This window comes from Lates calcarifer, linkage group LG1 (genome assembly GCF_001640805.2).
Source record: "Lates calcarifer isolate ASB-BC8 linkage group LG1, TLL_Latcal_v3, whole genome shotgun sequence".
NCBI classification, from domain to species: domain Eukaryota; kingdom Metazoa; phylum Chordata; class Actinopteri; family Centropomidae; genus Lates; species Lates calcarifer.
The window spans coordinates 5326243-5350419 of NC_066833.1; the positions used below are offsets into that span (position 1 = coordinate 5326243).

General features: G+C 39.6%; 2 protein-coding genes across 3 annotated transcripts in view; one reads left to right on the forward strand and one right to left on the reverse strand.

The window, feature by feature from the left end:
* Positions 1 to 4947: 4947 nt before the first annotated feature.
* On the reverse strand, positions 4948 to 11833 carry ndufa10 (NADH:ubiquinone oxidoreductase subunit A10). The gene is made up of 10 exons (XM_018660707.2): positions 11668 to 11833; positions 10440 to 10608; positions 9991 to 10206; positions 9632 to 9718; positions 9358 to 9479; positions 9007 to 9086; positions 8803 to 8857; positions 8595 to 8680; positions 6909 to 7017; positions 4948 to 5175 (listed from the first exon to the last, which is right to left on the reverse strand). The coding sequence occupies exons 1-10, from the start codon at positions 11740 to 11742 to the stop codon at positions 5107 to 5109; spliced, it is 1068 nt and encodes a 355-aa protein (XP_018516223.1). The 5' UTR covers positions 11743 to 11833; the 3' UTR covers positions 4948 to 5106.
* Positions 11834 to 22210: 10377 nt separating this feature from the next.
* The window catches only part of LOC108872813 (aryl hydrocarbon receptor), a 29594-nt gene continuing 27627 nt past the window's right edge, over positions 22211 to 24177 (forward strand). For both annotated transcript variants that reach the window (XM_018660691.2, XM_018660693.2), the window contains exon 1: positions 22211 to 22707. In XM_018660691.2, the coding sequence (XP_018516207.1) occupies positions 22649 to 22707 (59 nt within the window). In that variant the 5' untranslated portion in view covers positions 22211 to 22648. The remainder of the gene's footprint in view (positions 22708 to 24177) is intronic.

Below are 24177 nucleotides of genomic sequence, written 5' to 3' on the forward strand. Positions count from 1 at the left end.
GTCAAAGTGTTTGGATTTGTTACAGCTGGTTTCATCAAACACTGGCTTTGTTTACAGCAACAGCTCCTAAGGTTCATGAGTATTGTTGCATTTTGAGCCATTTGCCATAAGAACCTTTAAGAAAGCTCTTATTTCGCAAAACTGAAGAATCACATTTGATAATGGTTTACAACACAATACAATATAGATGTACACATTTTAAGACATTTTAAGTGCATATTAATATAAATCATTTGTCAGAAATTATGATTTCTCCCTTGAAGACATATTTTGTATTATTAACTCTGTAAACAAGGTTGACTATATTGTCATTCATTATTTGTTTATACAGCAACCTCCACCTATGGGTGCCCACAGGAGGAATTACAGGTGTTAACAAACACCTTAATAAATGCTTGTATCTGCTTACAATGACATATATATTTTTAAATGTTTAAAAATGCTGAATAAGGGGACTGCTATTTGACACAATAACTCAGGTATCTGGCAGTGTGTATTTGCATTTCAGTGATGTTACCCAGAGGCACATATGCCCACAGCAACATACACTCTGTCAAAACAATACCCTCTCCTTGACAATGTACTCAGACGGCATATATCCAGATAGCAACACTGCCATCTGCTGCCTCCACACTGATGTGATGTCATCAGACCCGCTTCCTTTTTAGCCTCTCACATCCAGACAAACACTCTAAATAAGAGCACAAGCAAATGATTTTATTAAGCGGTTATGTTACGGTTATTAATTAATGGTAATTAGCCTCGCTGATTACAGTGCCTTCCCCTTCCTTCTCTCTCCTGCTCTGGTTTTCTTTCCCAGGCTCGGGGACTCCCATGATGCTCAGCAGCAGCCACAGCTCACTGCAGCTGAGAAATGAGCCTCAGCACCAGTAATCTCCCCTCAGCTTCATCACTGACTTACTGCGACGCTTCCCAAGGCATTTCCATGGAACAAAATTTGCTTTCTGGTGCAACATGTTCAATATCACTCTGCTGTATAGCGTTAAATTAGTTTTAATCCACAAGGCTGTGAGTTTTAGATGAAAGTTTAAAGTCGGCTTTTAGTGAAGTGCTCTGCAGGGATGTCAGTCCCCAAATCCCTAACACATGACAAAGCTCCTGCAGCCATCATTTGCCTCCAAAACCTAGAAACCCAGTCCCATGGTACAAACTCAGGACACTGATTAATGACAGGATTTTACTTAATCCCCTAAATTCTAGTCTTATACGGTCATTTATACTGAACTGTATATTACTACATCTCTTGAGCCTAAGGCAAGGCAGGCTGGGATTAGATAAATACAGTATGTACAACAGATGTTACATGTGAAGTAATAATAAACGAATACCAACAGAATGGTATTATTTAGTCAAAATTAAACGATGTATATGTACTGAGTGTAAAATAATTGGGATAAGCGGATTGCAAGTGTAAATTAAACCAGTGATATTCCATGGAGACAGAATGTCACAACTCTGGGGTTAAAGAGGAATTTATTTTGAGCACTAGTTGAATAATTGGCTAATCCAAATAATGAAGTGAGTATAAAATTGTCACCCTGAAAAAACATTTGTATCACATTTGATACAAGATTTTCTCAGACCACTATATCATTAAATAGATTAGCCATCGTCTGAAAAACTTGTTTTTCAATTGTATGCAAGATAGGAGAGTAGTGCTAATCTTCTTGTCTAACATTCTGTGCAGTAGACAAGAAAATAAGCATATTTCCCCAAATTTTGAATCATTCCTTTGAGCATAGGATTCTTTTTACAGACATTTGTGATCCTGAGAGGTTAGCAAGGTAGCTAATGTGTGCTTTAAAATCTAAGTAGCTTTTGTGGATGATTTAAACTGTTGAATCACCGGTTCAAGACTGCTCAAAATCATGCCTTTATTAGATAGTGAGATGACAGGAAATAAGAGAGAGAGACGCAACAAAGGCCATCTGGAAGATTCAGTGATGTTGACATTCCCCTAAGCCACTGAGTCTTCAAAACATGCCCTCTCAAACTTCTGAATGACACAATTATAATCTGGGTTTTATTCAACCATTAAGTTGTCTTTGCTTCCACTACAAAACCACCATCTGATGTCTGTAGAGTTACAGCTTTATCCTGCCAAAAAATATCCACCTTTTCCCAGCCTAGTCTCGTTACTGATCAGACCTCAGTGCTACATTATACCAGGCAGGATACTGTGCCAACCTTCTTTCTCCACAGTTCATGTTTTCCATCCTCCTGTAGCTGAATGTGACTGCACCAGATTGCTGCGCTGTCTATTATTCACACTCCCTTTGTCTGAGTAGGCCTGGCACAGGGAGCGCAAGTCGACAGCCTCTTTTCAGCTCCTGGCAGGCACCTGGCTTCCACTTTCTGCTGACTGTCCAGAGCTGATTTCTTACTTTGTTACACTTTGAGTGACCTGTGAAGTACTTTTTTTTTTTTTTCTTTGTTCACACATTTTTGTTGATGTGCTCAGTCAGTTTGATGGGATATGCAGCAATTTAGATCTGTGGATACATGTAGGTTTTTAAAATGAAGTTTTGTATATACTGTTATCTGACAGTATAGTAGACTGAAGAAAAGTAACAAGCATATTTATTTCTTTTTTTCTTCCCCTTTGCCCCTAGGTTACTTTTCCTTCACTATCATTTCTCACCTCTTCAGTTCCTAAGGTAGTTTGAGCTTGTTATAAGGGATGTAACTGTCTCCCAGATCTGATATATAGCAGCTCTTCAGACAGAGACTTCTCCACTGCTCTCAGGGACTTCCCATTCAACACAATGTATTTGGATCTGTCAAGGAACCCTCTGACAGAACTCCCCTTGGGCTTGTTTGTGGCACTTTGGGTCTGAAAGTGTTGGAAAGGGAATAACATCGCTTTCTGTGGATGGCATAACTTTCATCAACTTCCAGAGTTTGATGGCAGCTGAGCCAGCTCTCTGTCCTGGAAGGAGACTTCTCTCTGGGCATGGACTTCCTCACAAAGCTTGTCTTGAAAAAGCAGAACTTTTGAGAACCTGGACCATCATGTGAAACCGGGCTTAAGCAGCTATGTCATCCGGCAAATTCTGAGCAGCAGAGTTTTGCACCAGAGGAGAATCAGAGCTGAAGGCGATACAGTGATAATTAGGAGCCGGTTATTTATATGACAGGGTAATGAGGGGTTTAAAGTTAATCACCACTTCTTTTGAAAATCCATGACTGCTCTATAAATATTTTTAGGCCTACGAACTTAATTACAAATAGCAAATCCCTTTTTCTTAATGTTGAAGCCTCATTCATGGTGAGATAAATATAATTTTCAATAGTTTACAGGTAGCAGAGCTCTGTTCAGTCATTATCACAGTCTATGTGGCGTGCCAGTCAGCAGATTTGGAAAAAAAAAAGATGTCCTAGACAAAGACAAGAAAGGCTTGGTCTGTTTCCTCAAAGGCTGCAGCATCAGGGGTCAGGGTCGATATCTGATCCCTGAGATGCTAGAAATGCTTGAAAAAAACTCCTGTTGTCCTGATGATGGAGAGACAAGGTAGGTAATTGTGTCTGGTTTGTACCAGTGCTGCGTGGCTTTGATCTTTCTCTTACCCGGCTTTTGGTAACACATCGAGCCACATGCAGCACACTTCAATGAAGGGATTATGCAAATTGTTTGCTTGCAAATTGCACATGAAAACAAGGCTCAAAACCGTCTTTCTGAGTCTCTGCATACGCTCAGCTCTTTTGATGTCCTGAAAAGCAGCCTTTTCAGGGTCAGACTAATCAACTACCATGTGGCCATTTGAGCCAAAGTCAAGCAAGACATCATGATCCAGCCTCTGCCTCAAATGCTTTATATTTTCTCCACAATTCCCATCTCAGTGATATAGTGTGACTTTGTGTATCCTGTTGTATTCTCAGTTCTCAGCATTGAACATTTCTCAAATTTCCATACTTCACCTTCAGGGGCTTCAGAGGTTATTTTGTGTCCCACAGTCCCCAAGGCCATTGCTATGTGGGGTCTAGGAAACTGCCTGTAGCTTGGCTGCTGCCTGTTCTCTATCCACTGGTGATCAATCTTGCACAGCTAGATTAGATCGGCACCGGGTGCTGTACCGGACTGTTGCGGTGAAGAGGGAGCTGAGCCAGAGGATGAAGTCATAGTTGAGCAACATCTCTGCTAAGATCTGACAGCAGGAAACAAGTCATTGGAGATTTACCCGTAACTCTCCTGCACACGCCGTTGAGCCCAGTTTATCCTTGTATCTGTGCTGTTGATCAATTCTTGATTACGACGAGAGCCTCCTCCAGGAAATAGGAAGACAAACTAATCAACTCTTTCAAAAAGGGGAGCTCAGGCTCAGCCCTTCAAAATAAAACTCGAGGCCAAATAAGGAGACTTAACAGCAGCGATACATTGTTGAGTTTTTAGAGGCTGAGTGATATGGGGGCACTGACAGGAAACGTTAAGTGATATTAGAAAATAAATGTGTCACAGGAGAAATATGTCTACATGTCCAATGAAAAACAAGAACTATGAGGACTTTTACACTTAATTTGATCACTTCTATGTATTTTACTTCGATGTCTTGTTATTGTCATTTTGGAGTTTCATTTTGAGTGGTCGTAATTATTGACAACTACTGTATATGTAAAACATTTAAAATGTCCTTACAGCTGCAGACAACTACATTACAGTGTGTTATAAATCATCATATTTGGGTGCTTTTGATAAATGCAAAAAGCAAGGCATGAAGTGCAATGTTAACACAACATTTTACAATAATGCAGCAGAGCTGGAAACAAAAACAACCTGAACTACAGCTGTGTTTAAATGCAACTGGAGTCTGACTATCCACAGTGCTTTTCTACTTGTGGAGAAGTGGCTCTTTCTCTTTTCATCATCCTATGGAAGACACTAGAATCTCTATCTTTCCATCATCTCTGGCAGAGTCACAACAAAAGACATTTACTATAATCAAAGTTTATTCTTTTAATACATACATATTATTTGGGATGTACGACACAGGACAACTGGATCAATAAGAGACGAGTGGTACAGAGTTCACCTTGAGAGCTGATCAGCCAGTGACAAGAAATGAATTAGTGCCGGGTCTGTGAACTCATTCACTTCAGCCAGATATATTTGTCTCCAACGTCTGCATTATAACCAGGTGCGTACTTCTTCCCAGGGAGCTACAAGGATAAAAATGAAATGCAGTTAAAGTAAAAGAATATGACTGAAGAATAAAACCAACAGAGAACCTGATGCTAACACTAAATATAAAAACAGTTTATTTACAAGTAAAGCAGGAAGGCGGAAAAGAAAAAAAAAATCACTCTTTTGTCTGTCACAGTATTTTAGCATTTACAACAGAAACTGCAATACATCAGTTCTGCAAACATCCTTCCATGACTTTACTTTGCCATCTCAAATGTGCTGAGGGAAATTATGCCACCACGTGTCACAGTTTTTCATTCTCTCCACTGAGATCCAGGCTCACGACAAAATGTCGGGTCACAGCCTCCTGTAGCATAATGCAGCCGGATTTTTGCAGCAGGGGAGACAAAAAAGTCTCCAGTCAATAAACAGAAAAGGTCAGACCCAAATGTTTCCCTGCAAGACTGATGATACCAAAAGCCCTGTAGAATATTCCACATCTGACATTTGGCTTCTTGTAACCACGAGTTGCTCAATATTTCAGCGGAAGAAAATGAGTTCAATCATGCTGACAGTAATACACAAGCTTCACGTCACAGAAATAAAGGAGTATTCAACATAAAGGCAGGGTTCTTCAATACAATGATTTTGTAAATCTTAATGAAGTGCTCAGCACAACACTTACTGTCAGATAATAACAACACGCAAAACAAGGGCAGCTTGTCTGCCTGCAATGTCTGGACTTCACCGCATCTGCAGACTCGGCTTTACAGACACGAGCCCAGGAAGTCCGCAATTTATCAAGTTGACAAGGGTCTCCTTTCTGTGGACTTCCATAGAGTCCACTCAGGGTGCAAACCTCAGCAGACTTCACTTGCTAAATTACCCATGATCCATAGTGGTATGGATGTCACAATGTTAAATAACAGTCACTCTAACAGAGCTTCAGAAGTCCTCTGCAGAGATGAGAGAACCTGCCGGAGGGACAACCATCTCAGCAGCACTCCTTCAATTAGGCCTTTGTGGCAGAGCGGCTTGTCAGAAACCACTTTGAGCAAAAAAAGTAAGACAGCCCACCTGGAGTTTACCAAGCGACATTTAAAGGAGAGCATACAGAAAAAGATTCTGTGGTCTGATGTTACAAAAATTGAACCCTCTGAGCAGAATTCGAAACACTTTGGAAAACACCATTGGAACAGGGAGACCAGTCAGAATCTAGGTAAAGATGAATGCAGACAAATACAGAGAGGTCCTTGAAAGAAATCTGCTCCAGGTTGCATGTGACAGGTTGGCATGACAATGACCTGAGGCGAACAGCCAAAAAAAAAAAAAAAAAAAAAAAAAAAAAACTTGAGAGGCTTAGGGACAAGATTCTGCCTTTTGCTGAGTGGCCCACCCAAAGCCCAAACCTAAATGCCACATAATATCTGTGGAGGGACCTGAAGATGGCAGTTGGCAGATGCCTCTCATCCAATTTGACAGAGCCTGAGAGTATCTGCCAGAAAGAATGGGATAAAAATGTCTACAAACATGTTTTCACTCTGTCATATGGGCTACTGAGTGTAGACTGACTAGAAAAAAATTGCAATTTTGTCCATTCAAAATTTAATCCGGAACATAATCAAGTGTGCAAAATGTGAAAAGGTCTGAATACTTTCTGAAGCCACTGTATACACAAAATAAAGAGAAAGACGGACATGGAATGATGTGCAATAAAGCTACCAGGCCAGACCAGTTAGTAAGAATGAATATTTGAATAAATACATACCGATTTATAGGCATAGTATTTTTCATCAAAGTCATGGGCCCCAATGGTTATCTCTGGCAGGAACTTGGGTATGTGAGTCAGGGTTGCCACCTGCTGTTTGTCCTCCACACTATAAATTAGAGAAAAAGACGTGTTGAAAAAAAGTGTTGAAAATCTGCATGGTAGAACGGAATGAGTACAACACACAAAGCTGTTAGGCAAATCTGCATTTTCAGTCCTCCACATAATTCACTTAAGGTTCTTTGCACATTTGTCCATAATGAGCATCAAAGTACAATCACTATAATGTGATTATAATGAGTACTATTAACACCAGCAGGTGTAAGTGCTGGTGTGTGTGTATGTGATTTTCTTCCTTCCTGTTTTTCTTTCTCCACTGTCCCCCCATTTTCTTTCCAGGTGCTAACAACATAATTGGTTTCCACCTGTGCACTGCAGTGTTTCCACAGACGTTGAGTTGGCCTATTAGATCCATTTGAGATTGACTGTGGCTGACTTCGCCTGACTTGATGGTCAACATGAATTGGCAGTGACTGCTTGAAAAAAAGTACAGAAAACACCTAGGGCGATGTGTTCAGGTGTATGGGGGGGGGGTGTTACACATGGAGAGCAACATTTTTGGGGAGATAATCTTTTCCTGTTTTAATGAGAACCATCAACTGGAGAATTAAAAAAAAAAAACATGGGCCACCACACTGCCAGGACAGTGAAAAAGAGGTGAAATATGAAGGATAAAAAATCTGACCTATAAAGACTTTACTTTCTACAATAACAAACTCCTGAACTAAACTGATGAACAGCTTCTATCTGGAAAGGAACACTATAGTGTGACGTAAAACATGTGCTGTCACAAGAAGGACATGAAATAAAAATGATCTGAATTTCTTAGAATAAAAACCAATTACACATCATGTGCTTTGAGCCAATCAGGACAAAGTGCTGCTGTCACAGAGGTAGCTCCAATTCAGTGCAGCTGGTGGAAAGCAACTGCAGAAAACTGAGCAGAAAACTGCAGGTGCCTTGCTATCACAAAGTTTTAATGTCATGTGACATGGTGATGTTATCCAGTGCTGGCAAAAGTCAGACAAAATTTCTAACTGCCATGCATTGTTTTTAGCTCAGCATACATCACGTCAAGTCAGTGCTGCGAAGCGCCACATAAAGTAGAACACACCTATTGTCACTCAGGGGCCTTCAATAAACGGAGCCCTGAGAGTTCACTCTCTCAGTCACTCACTCAAGTTAGTTAATATTTGTCTACAGAAACTAGGATTATTGGTTGGTGCCACCTCTGTAGTCATTATGGTGAAGTTCTCTTTTTTTTTAGAAAAGCAAGTTAGGGCTTTTGTTTGAGTTTGCTTTCAGGAGATAGAGATTAGTAAGGCCTAGTTCTGTTATATTGCTTTAATTTCATTTGGTGCGACCACCTTGTCCCCTCCTCCCCCACATTTTGAGAACCTTTTAAGTATTGACATGAGCTGAAAATAAATTGCCTTCTTTTTCAGTTTTACTTTGATTCCTTTAAATGCTTTGGTTGTTGTGTTCCTGCCAAGAAAACAAGCATTATGTCTCATTAGAGGCTGAGACTGTGATATGCCGCCAACCCCCCCCACCCCCAGGCGACCCTTAAGGATAAGCAGTATAGGTAATGAATGAATGAACGTGTAACACTCATTGTGAACTCACAGCATCCTCATGTGATGGTAGGTGACATCATCCTGTTCCAACCACGGTCCTTTTTCAAACTTCAAATACTCAATGTCCTCTGCCACCTGTGAACAGAACACAATATATAAGAGGTCAACATAAATAATGAATAGATTTAAGGGGCCAAAATAACGTTCAAAAAAATTATTTACCCGGCTCCTAGACCCAATTACAACTACACTCTTACCCTTTCAACATCCAGGGCTTGGGTTGCATCGTAAGCGAGCAGTTCTGACATTTCGCTGAAAGAAACACAAACCTCTGTTCAGGTGGATGTTCAGGGTTTGCTAGGAAGTTTTTCAATATCAAATATTAATCAAGACTGAAGCCTAATAGGTTTTACAGATGTAAGGTATCTAATACACATTTGTCATTCAGGAGTTTACTTCACCTGATTTTGGGCAGGAAAGACTTCTTGTAAGCATCCTCAATGCCCTTCAAATACGCCAGGGGCACATTCTGAAGGTAGGACTGAGAATAAAGAGATTCAATTTATATCATTATCAGTGTTTAATGCGAAGCTTAAAAAGCCTGACAAAAATGTCCCACGATACACCATCCATCTCAAACAAGTGTATCAAATCCTCTGAGGTGGTTTGTGTTTGGATTAGGCTGACAGATGAAAATGGAATACAGTGCTGTCTATACAAAGCTAGTGAGCAAGACTCAAATATTTGACATAATTACAGCATCCTACAGAGATGACAGTATTTCTGTGGTTACAATGAGTGCGTCTCACTACCTTGCTGCTCTGTTTCAGCTTCTTCTGCACCTCCTCAGCTGGCAGGTCTATATAGATGACCAGGTGTGGGGGCAAGAACTCACAGATGCTAATGCCCTCTATTTCTTTGTAGTGCTGCACACCTGCAAACCACACAACATTTTTTTTTTAGAATTGTGTAATGTGTGGACAGTTTGTAATACTTCTAATGGTTGTGCTTGATATGTGCTGTTATATCTTAACAGGAGGTTAAATCAAGACCATATGTCTGCATCTTTCTTGTTGAAATACTCACACTCATTCCTGATGTAGCCCTGTTTGAACATAGCCTCCAGGAAGACCATGTCACTGAAGGGGGACCGCTCCAGGATCACTCCTTGGCCTTAAACACAAAAGATCAGGATGAAGATGAGTGGTTCTGTTACTAAACAGTAAATCTTTTCAATCAGTCAATATCATTACCTGAGTCAATCTACCAGTATCACAAGCTCTGCAAACATATTTGTATAATTACATATGTCAATCATAATCACGATTTTCAAAATATGTACAAATCCAATGTTTGCCATGTCAGCAACAGAGTGCCACTGAGGTGCAAATCTTAACTCTGATTCCTTTGTTAGAAGCTACACTGAACCCCTGAGCCTGTAATACCTGTGGTGAGCAGGTGTTCTATGGCGTCAGCGTATTGAAGCAGCCTCATGGTGTACATCCACAGCTGCAGCCTGTAGCTGTTTCCATCAGCAGCTTTGGGGTCTGCATAGAACTTCTCCAGGCTACACATCCCATTGAAGTCAACAGAGAGTGGCTCCTTCTCTCCATTCATCTTGTCCAAGTAGAAAGTGTCAGGCTCAGGCATGTAGAGCATCCCTGTAGATGCCGAATTACAAGTTATTGTGTGCAACACAAATACTGTCCACGCTGTCCTCCCACTGTAATATCTTAGCAGCTCAGTCTCTATGTATACCTATAATCCAACTGTATATCTACCAGTAAGACCACAAGCATCATATTTCCCAAAATGTCATAAGATGCCTTTAATACAGTAATGTCATATCAATAACAACTTGGCTTCAGATGATCACACATATATCAATAGTTACCCAGCTTGTCAGCCAATTTCTGAGCCAGTGCTCCTTTCCCTGAGGCCAAGTTTCCATCCACAGAGATTATTTTGCTGTTCTCCTTTAACCGTGGTGTCGTCCTTTCGCCCAGTGCATAGGCCCACCAGCCATATCGCAGACTTCTCACTGAGCTTGTGTGAACACCTGCCTGGATGACAAAAAACACACCACACTTTAATGACATGGGTTTAACATAGACCAGAGCCAGTCAGACCTACCTGTGAGCTTCAGGGCAAAAATGAGCTTTAGCCCCTGACACACAGCCCCCCCAAGTCCCAAAGACCAACCAACCAAGTATTTCTACACTGGAACACTACCTTGCCCCAAGTTTGCTTATAGTAAGCAGTTTACTATTAGTAAACTATGTATCATCTCAACTGAAGAAATAAAGTATTAGAACTGGACCTTGATTGGTCCCAAATGGAAGCTGCAGGGTTGCAGCAAATACTTCACGTATATCATAAAAACAAGGAGCTAGTTAAATGACAAACAATGCAGTTGAGAATTACATTTTTGTAAAAAGTATGCACCAACCCATTGTTATACCATATAAAGTACATACATTGTCCAAATGGTAGAAATATAATGATATACTTAGAGAGAGAGAGAGCTGCACAAGCTTGACAGATCAGATTTTACCATATTTATTTAATACAGATTTCTATTGCTGATTTTTTTTAATCTACTCTCCTGTGATAACTAAGCTGCAAACATCATAAGTTCTCAATAGCGTGATGATGAACTGAGCAATGGTATCAAACAATTTGGGAGCTTCTAAAGCTACCTTCTATTTGCAAGAGACTCCGTTGCTGGTTGCTGTAATACACATGGTAAAATTCAGAGTAGCATAATAGCCCTGTAACAAATTCCACCTTCATTAAAGTTGTACGGTTCAGTTTTAATTGCAACTGTATGAGAAAAATGGTGATTCAATGTTATAGCCATTTTGCTTGCTATTGTTGAGCTATAATGACAGGTATGTTAAATATTTTGTCCACCCCAAAGAAATCAATGGGGGTAGACGACCTTATTCAGGCTGTGAATTGCCGACAACATTCTAAACAAACCAGTGGATGACAGGCTTGTTGTTGACCGATTGTGATGCTAACGGCTAGTAAGCTAGCTGGCTAAGTTAGCTTGCCCTTGTGAATTAGAGACGTCCGGCAGGCCACGTAAGGTGCCCACTCCGTGTGTTTGCTGTCCTCACCTTCTGTACAGTATTCACCGCTTTGAAAGCAGTTGCTCCCGACGGGATGACCAGCCGGATCACCCTCAGGGCCATGATTAACTGTCCTCCAAAAACCCTCCGACCTGACCCGAAACACTGCAAGCCTTTCTGCGACTGAATTATACGTCAGAGATTGGGCCTTTGGCTAGTCTTGTCTCATATAATATACGTCGGCCTGTGTCTAGTCATTTGCCTGAATTTATTAAATTATCTGGCATACTAAAAAAACTTGTTTTAAATGGCAAAAATGAAACAACAAAATTACAATGCATAGTAAATAAAAGGACATTAATAGATAACTAATAATTTTCCCAAAGCCAAAGGTGACATGTTCAAGCTGCTTGTTTTCTTCTGACCTGAAGTTAAGTTAATCACAAAGGGAGGCTTTAGATACTTGCATGATAGAATAGCACCAGCTAATGGAATAAGCCTTTCTATATGGTTGGTGATTCATTTTATGTTGATCAAATCAAGTAAATGACTAATCATTTCAGTTCCTTTTTCATCTCTTGTCACTATGACCCTGAATTCAGCATTACATCAAAGAGGATACCCTATAGCCCTGAATTCAGCATTACATCAAAGAGGATACCCTGGATGCTCAGCAATTAATGTTAGAAATGTTTCTGAATCAGCATAAAAATATGTTTTTAATGTTAAGAATCTTCACGAGCTACATAATGTGGTTTGAAAACAATTCTTGACATCTCATTATGTTTTTGTAGTACAATAATGACTCACCAATGGGACAGGTAATTTAATAGGTGTGGTAGAGATACAGTTGATCAGACCTTCATGAACACCGAGACTGTTACTGTAACACTACAGAGAATAATACCCAAACAAATGATTGTAAATCATCCTATTATCTTTAATTCTGATTTCACACTGGTAGTAATTAATTCTCACCTTCTGTTTGTGGGCTCATCTTTTCCTGCCCTTGCACTTTCCCCTGCAGCTACAAGCTCATTACGCTCACACCTGAATTCTCAGGACTTTACATAACACCTCCAGCTTGTCAGCATACGAGCGTGACTCACAGGCTGTTTCCTCTGTAGGCTAGGAAACCACCAGTGTAAACACAACTGACAATCAACTGCACCACTTCATAGTTCATAGGCTATTTAGTGTGAGAGCCAGTGTTGCAGCTTTGCAGTCAGTTCTGCTTACACAGACCCACTGGCAGATACAAAGTTTATTATATCAGTGTGGAAACTGTAAAAATTACCAATGACATCTCTATTTCTGCAGCTATGGATGTTTAGCTTATTTTCTGACCTCTCTTCCTGTTGGTGGAATTATTGTAGCAGAATTATTTGCAAATGTGTGTGGAGACTTGTGAAAGTGTATCTCAGTCCCTATGCACATAATCAGATTTGTTAATGTGTACAGAAATCTGCAAAAAGTGGATTAAGATTTGTAACTGTACCGAAATTTGTGAATGTATGATATTTACAAAGCCTTTATGTGAACTCAAACGCATATATTTGATGCTGCTTTGCAGGTGTTGTAGTGACCGGCTTCCTGATCTATTTGAGCCATAACATATTTTAGCAAAGTACTTTGATTTGATCTGACAGAAATCAAAACCAAAAGGCACAATAGTGGCCTCTAGAGGCTGCAATGTATGCCATGTCCCATAATATGACAGTTGCTCGAGGGGTAGATAAATAAAGATTGTAGGGAAATAATAATCAAAAGGTTTTATCCTTTTGGAAGCATGAATGTGCTAAGCAGGTTTCATGGATTGTAATGTTTCGTGCAAGTGGAAATTTTAACATGATGTTGGCACTGGGATAAAAGCCAGTTTTTCATCAGCAGCATTGCAATACATCCTCTAGGGACTCTGCATATCCTCCACAATTTCCACAGCAGTCAGGCCGCTAGCAGCAAATGTGTGTTTGGACAGGTGAATTGGATTAATGGACTGACAACTCACAAGTTTTTTCCCATCAGTTATTTCTCTATTGCACTAATGAATAAAGAACTAATAAATATAATTAACATATAGTAACATGTAGGGAAATGGGGTAAGATTGTGAAGGAAATGTGTGTGAGCAATAGATCTTTGCAGCCAGTGTTGAGAGATAAATTCATTCACACACACACAGGTACATACACACAGTAACAGTATCAACACTTTCCTGTGTATACATCCTGACACACAAAGAAACACACCCCTACAGGAAGCAAAGTAATTAGTCAACAGTAAAACAACAATACTCCACATTCAGATCTCACGGCTGAAACCCTGTGAGGCCAGCTGAGGGGTTTGGCAAATCTATCTCTGCCAAATTTCCCCTGGTTTTACAGCAGATTTTATTTCACTCCTCCACAGTTTGGACTAGTTTTAACAGTGCCAGCAGGGAGGAGATTTGTCTGCACTGTTTGTCATTAAAGCAACTGAAAAGCATGGCAACCAAAATGGTAGCCTACATTTTCTGCTCTGCTCCACACCTGCATTAAACCACACAAAGAAACCCATGGAAGCAGTAACATGCTTTATGCTTAATGCTTCACATGTGTCTATTTACATTCACAACATTATTTGCATCAAAAATGTTTTTTTTTTTTTTTTTTTTTTGGTGAGACACTATGTTCTAATCCTCATTCGTTCCACAATGAGGCCGAAGCCCTAGAAAACATTCTACTATTTCTAAAGTTTTGAAATCTGCAATTGGCAGCTGTGTTCCAAAGCTGAAGCCTGACTGACACCCGTTGGCACACGCTTTATATCATTTCCTGCTGCAGTAACTTGTATATCAACAGCCAATATGGAGCACTGTCAGTGTTAGTACATGTAATGTTACAAAAAAGTATGTGTACAGAAATGTCTAAAAGTGAACAACACAGGAAAGCAACTGCTTAATATGAAATCAGTCTGCAGAATTTTGTTTGTTTTTATTATTTTTACACTGGGGCCACAACAACAGTCTTTGAGACTGAAGTTATATTAACAGCTGAAATGATTAGTCAATTAATTGATTAGTTGATTGATAGAATTAAGACTAATTGATTAAACACTGAAGTTATGTATCAAGAAAAAATGTCAAGCATTATCTAATTCCAGCTTCTCAGTTTCAACAATTGTTGCTTTCTCTGTTTTGTTGTTTTGATTTAGTTTTTTGTGTTGTATTTTTGGGTTTGAAATGTCTGAATTTGGTAACATCATCTTAGGAGTTAGCATTTTTATACTATTTTCTAGACTAAACAATAAATCAGTTATAATCATGAAAATAACATACTAACTGATTCTGTCCACCAACAACCAGAGTCTTAAATCTCAAAACACAAATTTTTGCCTGGTCAAGTGCAACTTTAGAGTAAACAAGCATGGCAATGTCTCTTGTTTGTTGCACTTCTTTAAAATCATGGCCATGGCCCAATAATCTTGTAGTGTGCACCCCACTTAAAGTTGCCTAGCCACAGCTGGGACACAGGATGAAAACCCATGGCTAATGTATTTGTGGTATATACTTCCTGTAAAGAATACTGCCCCAGTGACTCAAAAACAACTACAGTTCTGCTCTACCTTCTCTGACAGTGAGGTCTCTCCCTCTGGCTCCCAACCGTAGTAACTTCCATACCTAGCAAATAACATCACGCCACAAATCTTCGACCACACAAGTGCAGTTGAACAGAAGTCATGATCCTCGCAGCATAGGCTACAACCTGATGTTCATTTTAATGGAGCTGCGGTTGAGGGTATAATGGAGCTCAGTTACATCTCACTGTGTTAAAAACTGCCCCCCTGCCTTTCGCACGCTATTCTTCCCTTCACAGTGGGCAAGCAGCCCTGCTTCTCGTCAAGCCTCTGCCTGTTTGAAAGGGTGTCTGCAGTTCATGGAGCACTGATGGCCAGAATTTCTGATGGTGGTTGATGCAGACTTGTCTACTTTTCCGGCCATTACTTCAGCTGCAGCATCAAATCTCCATAGAAGATGATGAAGATGAAGTTTAAAAAGTGGAAAAATGTAATTACATTTAGTCAGCAGCTTAAAACATACAGAGTTTGGTACATACATTATAACCAAGAGGGTCAAAATTATGAGACAGTATATCATAACTTATCCCCTATTTATGACTGAGCATCTGGAGAACTGAGTAATTATGACTTTTTACATGTATCTGATATAATTGAAACTATGACATACGAGGTTAAAAACTTGACTCACAAAGCTATCATTTATTGAGAAGTCATTTTGACTTTGCCTCCCAATGAGAAATAGTATTTTCATCATTGACATAATCATTTATTCACATATTTATTTGTTTTCCTGGTGGGTAAAGAGTCTCCATAAATCTTGCTCAGAACAAAGAGAAGAATTAATCACAGAAGATTTCTAACACATCTCTGAGAGTAATGTTTATTGCTCCAGCTTTAAATACTTTGTCTCTAAGTGCAACAGACCCCAGGACAAGACTGAACTGTTCAAATGATGAAATTGAAACAGTAAAAGACCATGTTGTAATGAGTTTGAGGGAAGTTCTGCAGTGGGTGGAGAACAATAAAAGTCAGTGAGGTATCTGGCCTTCCTAAATGAAAACCACTGCTGGGCTGAGTAAAATATTGCCCTAAAGTTAGTGTGAAATAAAGACATTGAGCCTGGTGTTGATGGCCATGCACTGGTGGCTCACACACAGGAATGCACCAGGCCAAATAAACCAGCACACAGGGTGGATTAAACCCATGGGAACAGTTGCACAGTGCTCACCAGCGACCACACGCCAAATTCTGTGGTACAGCAGCTGCCTTATTCACATTTCCCATTTTCCACCGTCCTTGGCTGGCTGTTTTTGTTATCCTGCTCAATGTGAGGGTCTCTGCCACCACACATAGCATGTGGGTGGGTAGGTTAGCTTTAACTAGCCCTAAGAGGAGTGGCCAGATGTAGATAGCCTATGAATATTCTCATTCATCCAGGTCATAGTTATCTCAAGGAAATTTTAATCGAACGTATCTGGATTTAGTTATTGTCTAGGAAGACGTTTCACCTCTCATCCAAGAGGTTTCATCAGTTCATGCTCACATCTGATCAGGCTGGGACTGGTCCAACTAGCTGGTGTGTGTGAGACCCAGGTATTTAACCTCTGTGAGGGCTTTCACAAGACCGATCCATGACATCATCGTCTTGTGAAAGTCCTCACAGAGGTTAAATACCTGGAGGTGAAACGTCTTCCTAGCCCTTATATTGTGTTTGGGTCAAAATTGACTCGTTTTCAAGTTTAGGTATGTAAAAAGTACCATTTGCTTTTTTGTACTGGAACGAGGCTTCATCTAATCCTCAGACACAACTATTTTAACGCAACAAAATTAATTTTCACCATTTTAGTAAATTCTAAAAGTCTCAAAAAAAAAAGTGACATTTGTGGTGTTACGGGTCAAATATGACCCGGCAGAGAATACTGGCTGTTGTATGCATCACTTAAAAGCTGTGGGTTGCTCTGTGGATCAAATATGGCTCAATGTGCCCCACAACACACAAACACACACAGAGACACACACACACACACACACACACACACACACACAGGCCCCCTAACACCACACCTCCCCCACGTGAACTCAAACTTTTTCGCAGAATCTATATACACACATACACACACATAAACACACGCACGCATGCAGACGCACACACACACACAGGCCTCCTTCACCACCCCTCCCCCACGTGAACAGTCCTGCCCCTCCAACAAGGACAGGAAAACCAGCACCACTTGCCACACATGCAAGAAATGCATTTGCAAGGAGCACACTATAACCATCACATACTGTGATTCATGCATGTAAACAACACACACACACACACACAAAATATTGTCTCTCAAAGTTCAATTTATGGTTCACACACAACACATTGTTTTTCAGTGTTTAGTTTATGGTTCATACAACTACACATACCTGCCCTGACACCATATTGTTTTTCAGTGTTCAGTTTATGGTTCACGCAGACACACACACACACACACACATACACATACCTGCCCTATACACACACATGTTGTTTTTCAATGTTCAGTTTATGGTTTAATTTTCAATTTGCAATTCTGATTAAAATAAAGTTGGTTTTATGAAAAGGAATTGACTTTTTGTCTTTATCCTACCATAAATCTATACGGGTTGGTTTTGAACCGTAACACCACAGATGTCACTATTGTTAATCATTTTAAATAAAAATAAAAAAAAAATCAAATAATTTTTTTTGGGTAGGTGTACTCTAATATTAGTTTATAAGACATGGATAATATAATTACTCATTTTATCAGTATATGAAATATAATTAGTGAATTTAAACAGTTTCTGTAATTGAAAACTAGTGGTATATTGTAAGATAAAAGGTCTGTGGAGCCAAAAAAAAAAAAAATTAAAACAGTGTTTCCATGTTTATGAATACATACTAAGTTAGCTATGAGGTGAAAAACAATATTGGATGATAACTAATACTAAAGATGTGGGCAGCTTTCTAACACATTACAAGGGCTAGACAATAACTGAGTCCAGTTGCGTTCAATTGAAATTTCCTTGAGATACAGATGTAGATACCAATGTCAACATGAGCTGAATTAAAAGTGCTGTGAAAGTTCTCTGTATTGAACAGAAAACAGGTTCTGCTCAAGCTCACACACCTAATTTTAACCCGTTCAGAGCATTTAGACTAAAAATCAATTGCCTCAGAACCCAAAGTCAGTTCCCACCTGGAGCCAAAAATAGCAGATTTTAGCAGGTGCAAATAGTGATGACATCAGTGAGCATGTCATATTCTACAAGAAGGAAAGAGTTCTGTCATGCATTGTGCAATGCCCTCCATTGATGACACATCCTTGATAGCAGTGGTTCCATTCAAAACTGGTGGAAACACAGGCAGGTTCACTAAATAACAGCAAGGTTCCACAAATCCTGAATGGGACCGGTTCAAGAACCATAGTGGTTTCCACTTGGTGGAAAAGAGCTACCAAGTGTTACTGCTGCACAGCCTCTGACTATGGCTTAGATCAAGCTGATTTCACAGCGACATCTGAATTCATCTGTTGCACAAAGCTCTCTAGTTGTAAGTTGTAAGTAGGACTAATTTACCATGGATTCTGGGTAAATTAAGACTTTACTCAAACTGAAAAACATGGCTGACTGAGCAACCACATTCAACCAAACTCTGTTTACTCCAGCAGAAAGTGCTTGCCCTGTGGAAGAATTCAACAGTTACAAGATTTTAGTGGGAAATTCAGCAAATGAAAACACTCGCCTACTGTGGTTTCTTAATGTAGCAGGGCTCAGTGCTTCTGCTAACTTCTCAGACAAAAATGACTGATGATGTCCTCACTGCTGCAGATTCCCAACAGGTTACTGGTTAACAGGTGTCACTGAATGTTACCATGGAAATAAAGCTCTTAGTTCTGAGTTAGCCTGGAGGTGAGCCCTGGTCTCTGTGACAGTCCTGCTTTGTCTCAGGAGTTGAGGTATTCTCACCATTATCCTGGCAGGAAGTGGCTGTTGTTCTACCACCATTCTGTGAACATGTTTTCAGATCAGGAGCTGATTGTTTGTGGAGTTTGCAGATGTGGTCAGATGATTCTGAGGAATCATGATGAGTAATGTTACTTTTTATATTGTATGCCAATATCCTTAACTTCATCTAAATTCAAAATAAATCATACTTAGTGCAGAGGCTGTTGTACATGTCGTATTCTGACAGTGAACTTCCTTTGCGGATGCTAACACAGGTGTTTCTGTAACCTATAATGCACATGACATTACTCTGCTGAAACCTGTGAGAAAAACACTCAACTTAACCACCCATTGTTTGTAAAGATGTAATATCTCAGTTGGTGCCAGGCCTCAAAATCAGAGGAATTTCTTTTTTAGATTGTTGATACTTAAGGCCTGAGGGCAAAGAGTATCCTTTTCCAGAGACCGACACACCAAAACAAAGCCTCCACTTTAGGCATCTCTCAGTCATCCAAAAGTGTTCAGCTGTCAAGGATATAGTGCAAACACTGCTGAAGTGCTGTGAAAACATGACATGTCTGATTCCCTCTTTTTTCTTTCTTTCTTTCTTTTTTTTTGGTGTGTTTGTGTTACAGGCTTTCGCTTTATTCAGATGCAAATTTGGAAAGAATAATGCATGATTTGACAATGGTGACACAAAAGCCAAAGCCGTGTCTATAAAAACACTACAAACTCGCTTACTAAAGATAACAAAAACATAAAAACACCCCTGCTGTTCTGTTTCTCCCCAAAACAGTGGATGAAATCATACATTTACATCTGAAATCCTCAGTGTGAACAAAAGTAACATTAAAAATGCATGTTGGAATAATGTGTGTGCAGCATGCAGTCAAGATTTTCTACAATGTCACCTTGTCATAATAAAAGCAAAGGTGCTATCTTAGCTGCTATCAAGAAGAAGAGTTTAGTATTTGAACCAGTGACAAATGCCGAGCAGGGAATGTGAACATGACAGACACCTGTTATGAGGAAGTAAAGTGTACCCAAGATAAACACTGTTGTTTACAGAGGAAGGATAGGAAGAACTGAAGGTGTGACTGGTCTCCATAGGAACTCAGCAACATGTTAAAAGAAACACCTGTCAGTATAACATAAGACAGTACAACAGCACCACAAATTCCTCCAAAATGATCACAAAGCTCTCCCATACTAGTTCTTTCTTCTTCTATGACCCTATGATTGTTTTTGTGCACTATGGGCCCCAGTGTTGTTGTTTTTGCTTTGGCCTTACTTGTGCTTTTTGTCAAGAATTTCCCTCACGGGATCAATGAAGTACATTTATCTTATCTATCTTATAATGCAGTCAAATGTATGAACAAATCTGACCATATACATTTTAATGCTTTTGTTCTGATGGCTGTTTTTCATGGTTGGGAAAGACTTCTTAGTACCAAGAAAATGAAAGGAAAATCTTAAAGCCACAGCATACAATGATAGTTTAGACAACAGTGTGCTTCTTATGTTGTGGCAGCAGTCTGGGGAAGGCTTTTTCTGGTTTCGACATTACAGTGCCCCTATACACAAAAGCCAGGTCAGTGAAGAAATAGGTTTAACAGTTTGGTGTGGTAGAGATTCAAGCCCACTGGACACCTTGGGGAGGAAATGTCACCCAACATCAGTGTCTGATCTCACTAATGTTCTTGTGGCTGAATGGGAGCAAATCCCTGCTGCGTTGGTCCAAAATCTTGTGGAAAGCCTGAAACCAGAGGAGTGGAGGCAGCATATTATCACATACGGGTGTAATGTTTGGGTGTCCACAGACTTTTGTTTGAGTGTTGACATACTTTTGACCATGTAATAAAGGATGTAGTATGAACAGCTTAAAAGTTAAAAGTGCCCACTATAGCTTTTTGACTTATCCAACCAGGACAAGACTTATAGCTGTTTATCCTTACCCTTGTTTAAAATCTGTAGCAGTTCTGACCATACTGGATGCACTGCTTTAAGCTTTGAACTGTATCACATGATTTAATAACTTGTCAAGAAAAGGCTTTTAAACTTACCAACTTACCAACCAATAAGAGGTCCTTGGATTTTGTTTGTATCCTTTATTCACTGAAATACATTATCTATTGTGGATGTGTAAGCAGTACTTAGTTACTTTATTCATCAAGCCGTGGAAAGCAACACCTATGTTTTGCTTCTAGTTAAATCAATTCTTTTTGTCTACTGAAGTTTGCGTGCTAAACAGCAAGCCCTGGCCCGGTCGGCCCTTCTCATCACTTTCCGATAGACACTCACTATAGTGTCCAGACTGCCCTGAAGAGGTAGTGCTATTCAGAGGGCATATTACAACCTCTTGTACTGTAAATGCAATGATGGCTGACGCTCTTAGAAAGGGACCACCACCACCACCCACTCCCGGCTGTAAACCATATTAAGCACCAGGGAAAACTTACAAATAGTCAAATGAAAATCATAGGTTTAAATGTATGATTTATAACAGCATAATAGTATAAATATGGTGGGAAAAATGACTAACGCCAGGTTGTAAGCTGTTCTGCAATTTTATGAGTTACATATCAAACAAAAACAAGATGATACACAGTAATGTGCAAAAGTTTTAGGAATGTAAGATTTTTATATTCCTGTCCATCATACAGTAAACATCTGGGAGGCATCTAATTGGTCCAAAATTCATTCTGCAGGGTGACAATGAGCCTAAATATACAGCCAGAGCCAAGTTGATTTGATAAATACAGACCTATTCATTTCATCATTTGAAACATTCTCATTTTACCTTTAGTGCCTTTGCATAGTACTGTATGTGCATCATACAATATATTATTACTTTAAAGACCAGCTCAGGAAAAAGTATATTTGTGGAATCATTACATTGCCAAAATATGGAAAGTTATCATAAGTATAATGGAAATTATTATAAAACAGTCATTATTAAGTCAACAATCACAACACTTTCTGGATGCTACAAAAGCTGCAGCTCACACACCTGAGTCATAAAGAGTCCGGTCCACCTTAAAACACAGCTTTGACAGACTGTACACATACATTTCCTGAAAACGCCCCGTGCAAGAGGAAAAAAAGGAAAACTTAAGTGACTCTGAATAATAATAATAAAGCGGCGCTGTTTATCCAAAGAAGGTGGGTTGGACATAGGCTGAATTCTGCGCCAAACTTTTCTAAACTTCCCTTTCCTCCTCCCCTCACTAAACGTACCAGCAGTATTGAGTCTACTGCGCCAGTTTCACCCTCACAGCACCGCCGACCAAGGTCAGCGACTGTGACCGCCCACGGGATCTGTCAACGCGGCAGCAAACCTCCGCGGACCCCGGCAGCTTTTTTTTGTACATAGGAGTTGGACTCTGGTTGAACAAACGACTCACCATCGACTGCCGGCGTATGGATGGAGGAAAGCACAGTAGCGAAGGAGTGAATGAGCCAAACAAACGTTAACCCAGCGTCAAGTTTGTGAACGTTTAAAACGAAGTGACAACCATGTTGGGAAACCCAGGGACTTATGCTAACAAGAAGAGGAAGAAGCCTGTACTCAAACAGTAAGACATGTCAAACACTGTATAGGATAGACGCTAGGCGCTTTTCTCTTCTGTGCACATTCAAGTTGGAGTTTTTGTGGTTATCCGGTTATATGTGAAATTGTCGGCAGTCATTTTGAAGTTAAAGTTACGCTTATTGGCTAGTGAAGAAAAGAGCAGTAAATGCTTTTGGACTAAAACTTTCGATTGACTGATTATGAGTGCTGCAAGTTAGAGGAGAACGCACCATGAAGTTCATTTGAACTTTCTTTTAAAAGTTAAAAACTTAAGATATATTCGGATAAGTTATGGAATCGAATTTAGCTGACAATGAAGATACGGGTAGTTATACTCAAGCGTATACTACTGTAAACTTCTATCATCGATATACAGTATAAACTGTATAAAGAAATTCACAACAACAGTCTATAAAGTTTGGTCCTATGTTTTTCTGTTGAGAGTTAAGGTCTCTGTTGGTTTTTGTTTCCACTTTTTTTGGACTACCTTAAGAATGATGTGTCTAGCTTTTGGATCTGGCATGGATATCTTCCCTCGCGCATTAATCACAATCAAGTTGGAGAGTCGGCTGCTGCTCTCACGCGATGCTCCGAGGAGGGCGGGTGGGGGGCTCGCGGGCTGAGAGTATGTTATTGTAATCTGATACGGCCTCGCTCTTCATCGTTCTGGGATCAGTGCTGGCTGTATGTATGTGCCTAGTCGCCTGTTTTCTCCAACTCCTGTTCTGACTTCTTAAAATCTTTAAGTTTATTACAAGCAAACAATAACATTACCAGTGACAGAGAATATGTAATACAGTTATTCAAATACTGTATTTCAGACTTCACCACATTTCAGAAGGAAATATGTTTAACCTTTGATTTATTTAACAACATAAATTTTGTCTATGAAATATGATGTGTGATAGATAGATAGATAGATAGATAGATAGATAGATAGATAGATAATTTAATTAATCCCAAAGCGACATCTCAATGTTGCAGCAGCTACACCAAAACAATGACGTAAGTAATAAACAATGCATTTAAAAGCTAAATTAATAACTAAATAAACCAAATAAAGTATTTAAAAAGTGATTGAAACATATACAGATTGCTATATTTATAACAGATGTGACACATAATGTGAAGTCCAGGTGGGCAGTCTGTCCTGTAACAAGGAAAAAATATTCTGTCATTTAGTCCCTTTTCCTGACACAGAGGAGAATCGCTATAGTGCACCTTTTAACTGAATTTTGAGAAAATCAAAACAAAATTCATTGGCACGTTTCCATCCACTAGTATTATATGCAAAGCTGGATTAGTGAAAACGCCTGTCTCCAACTTTGGCAATAATCCAGGCATTCTGATCAATTTCAGGGTTGTTGCTGTGCAAATTGAAGAAATTCCTTAAAGCTGCACTCATCAATATATGTAGATAAACAATGGATCAAATGTATGTATGTGATGTGAAGAGAGTTGCTTGTAGTGACAA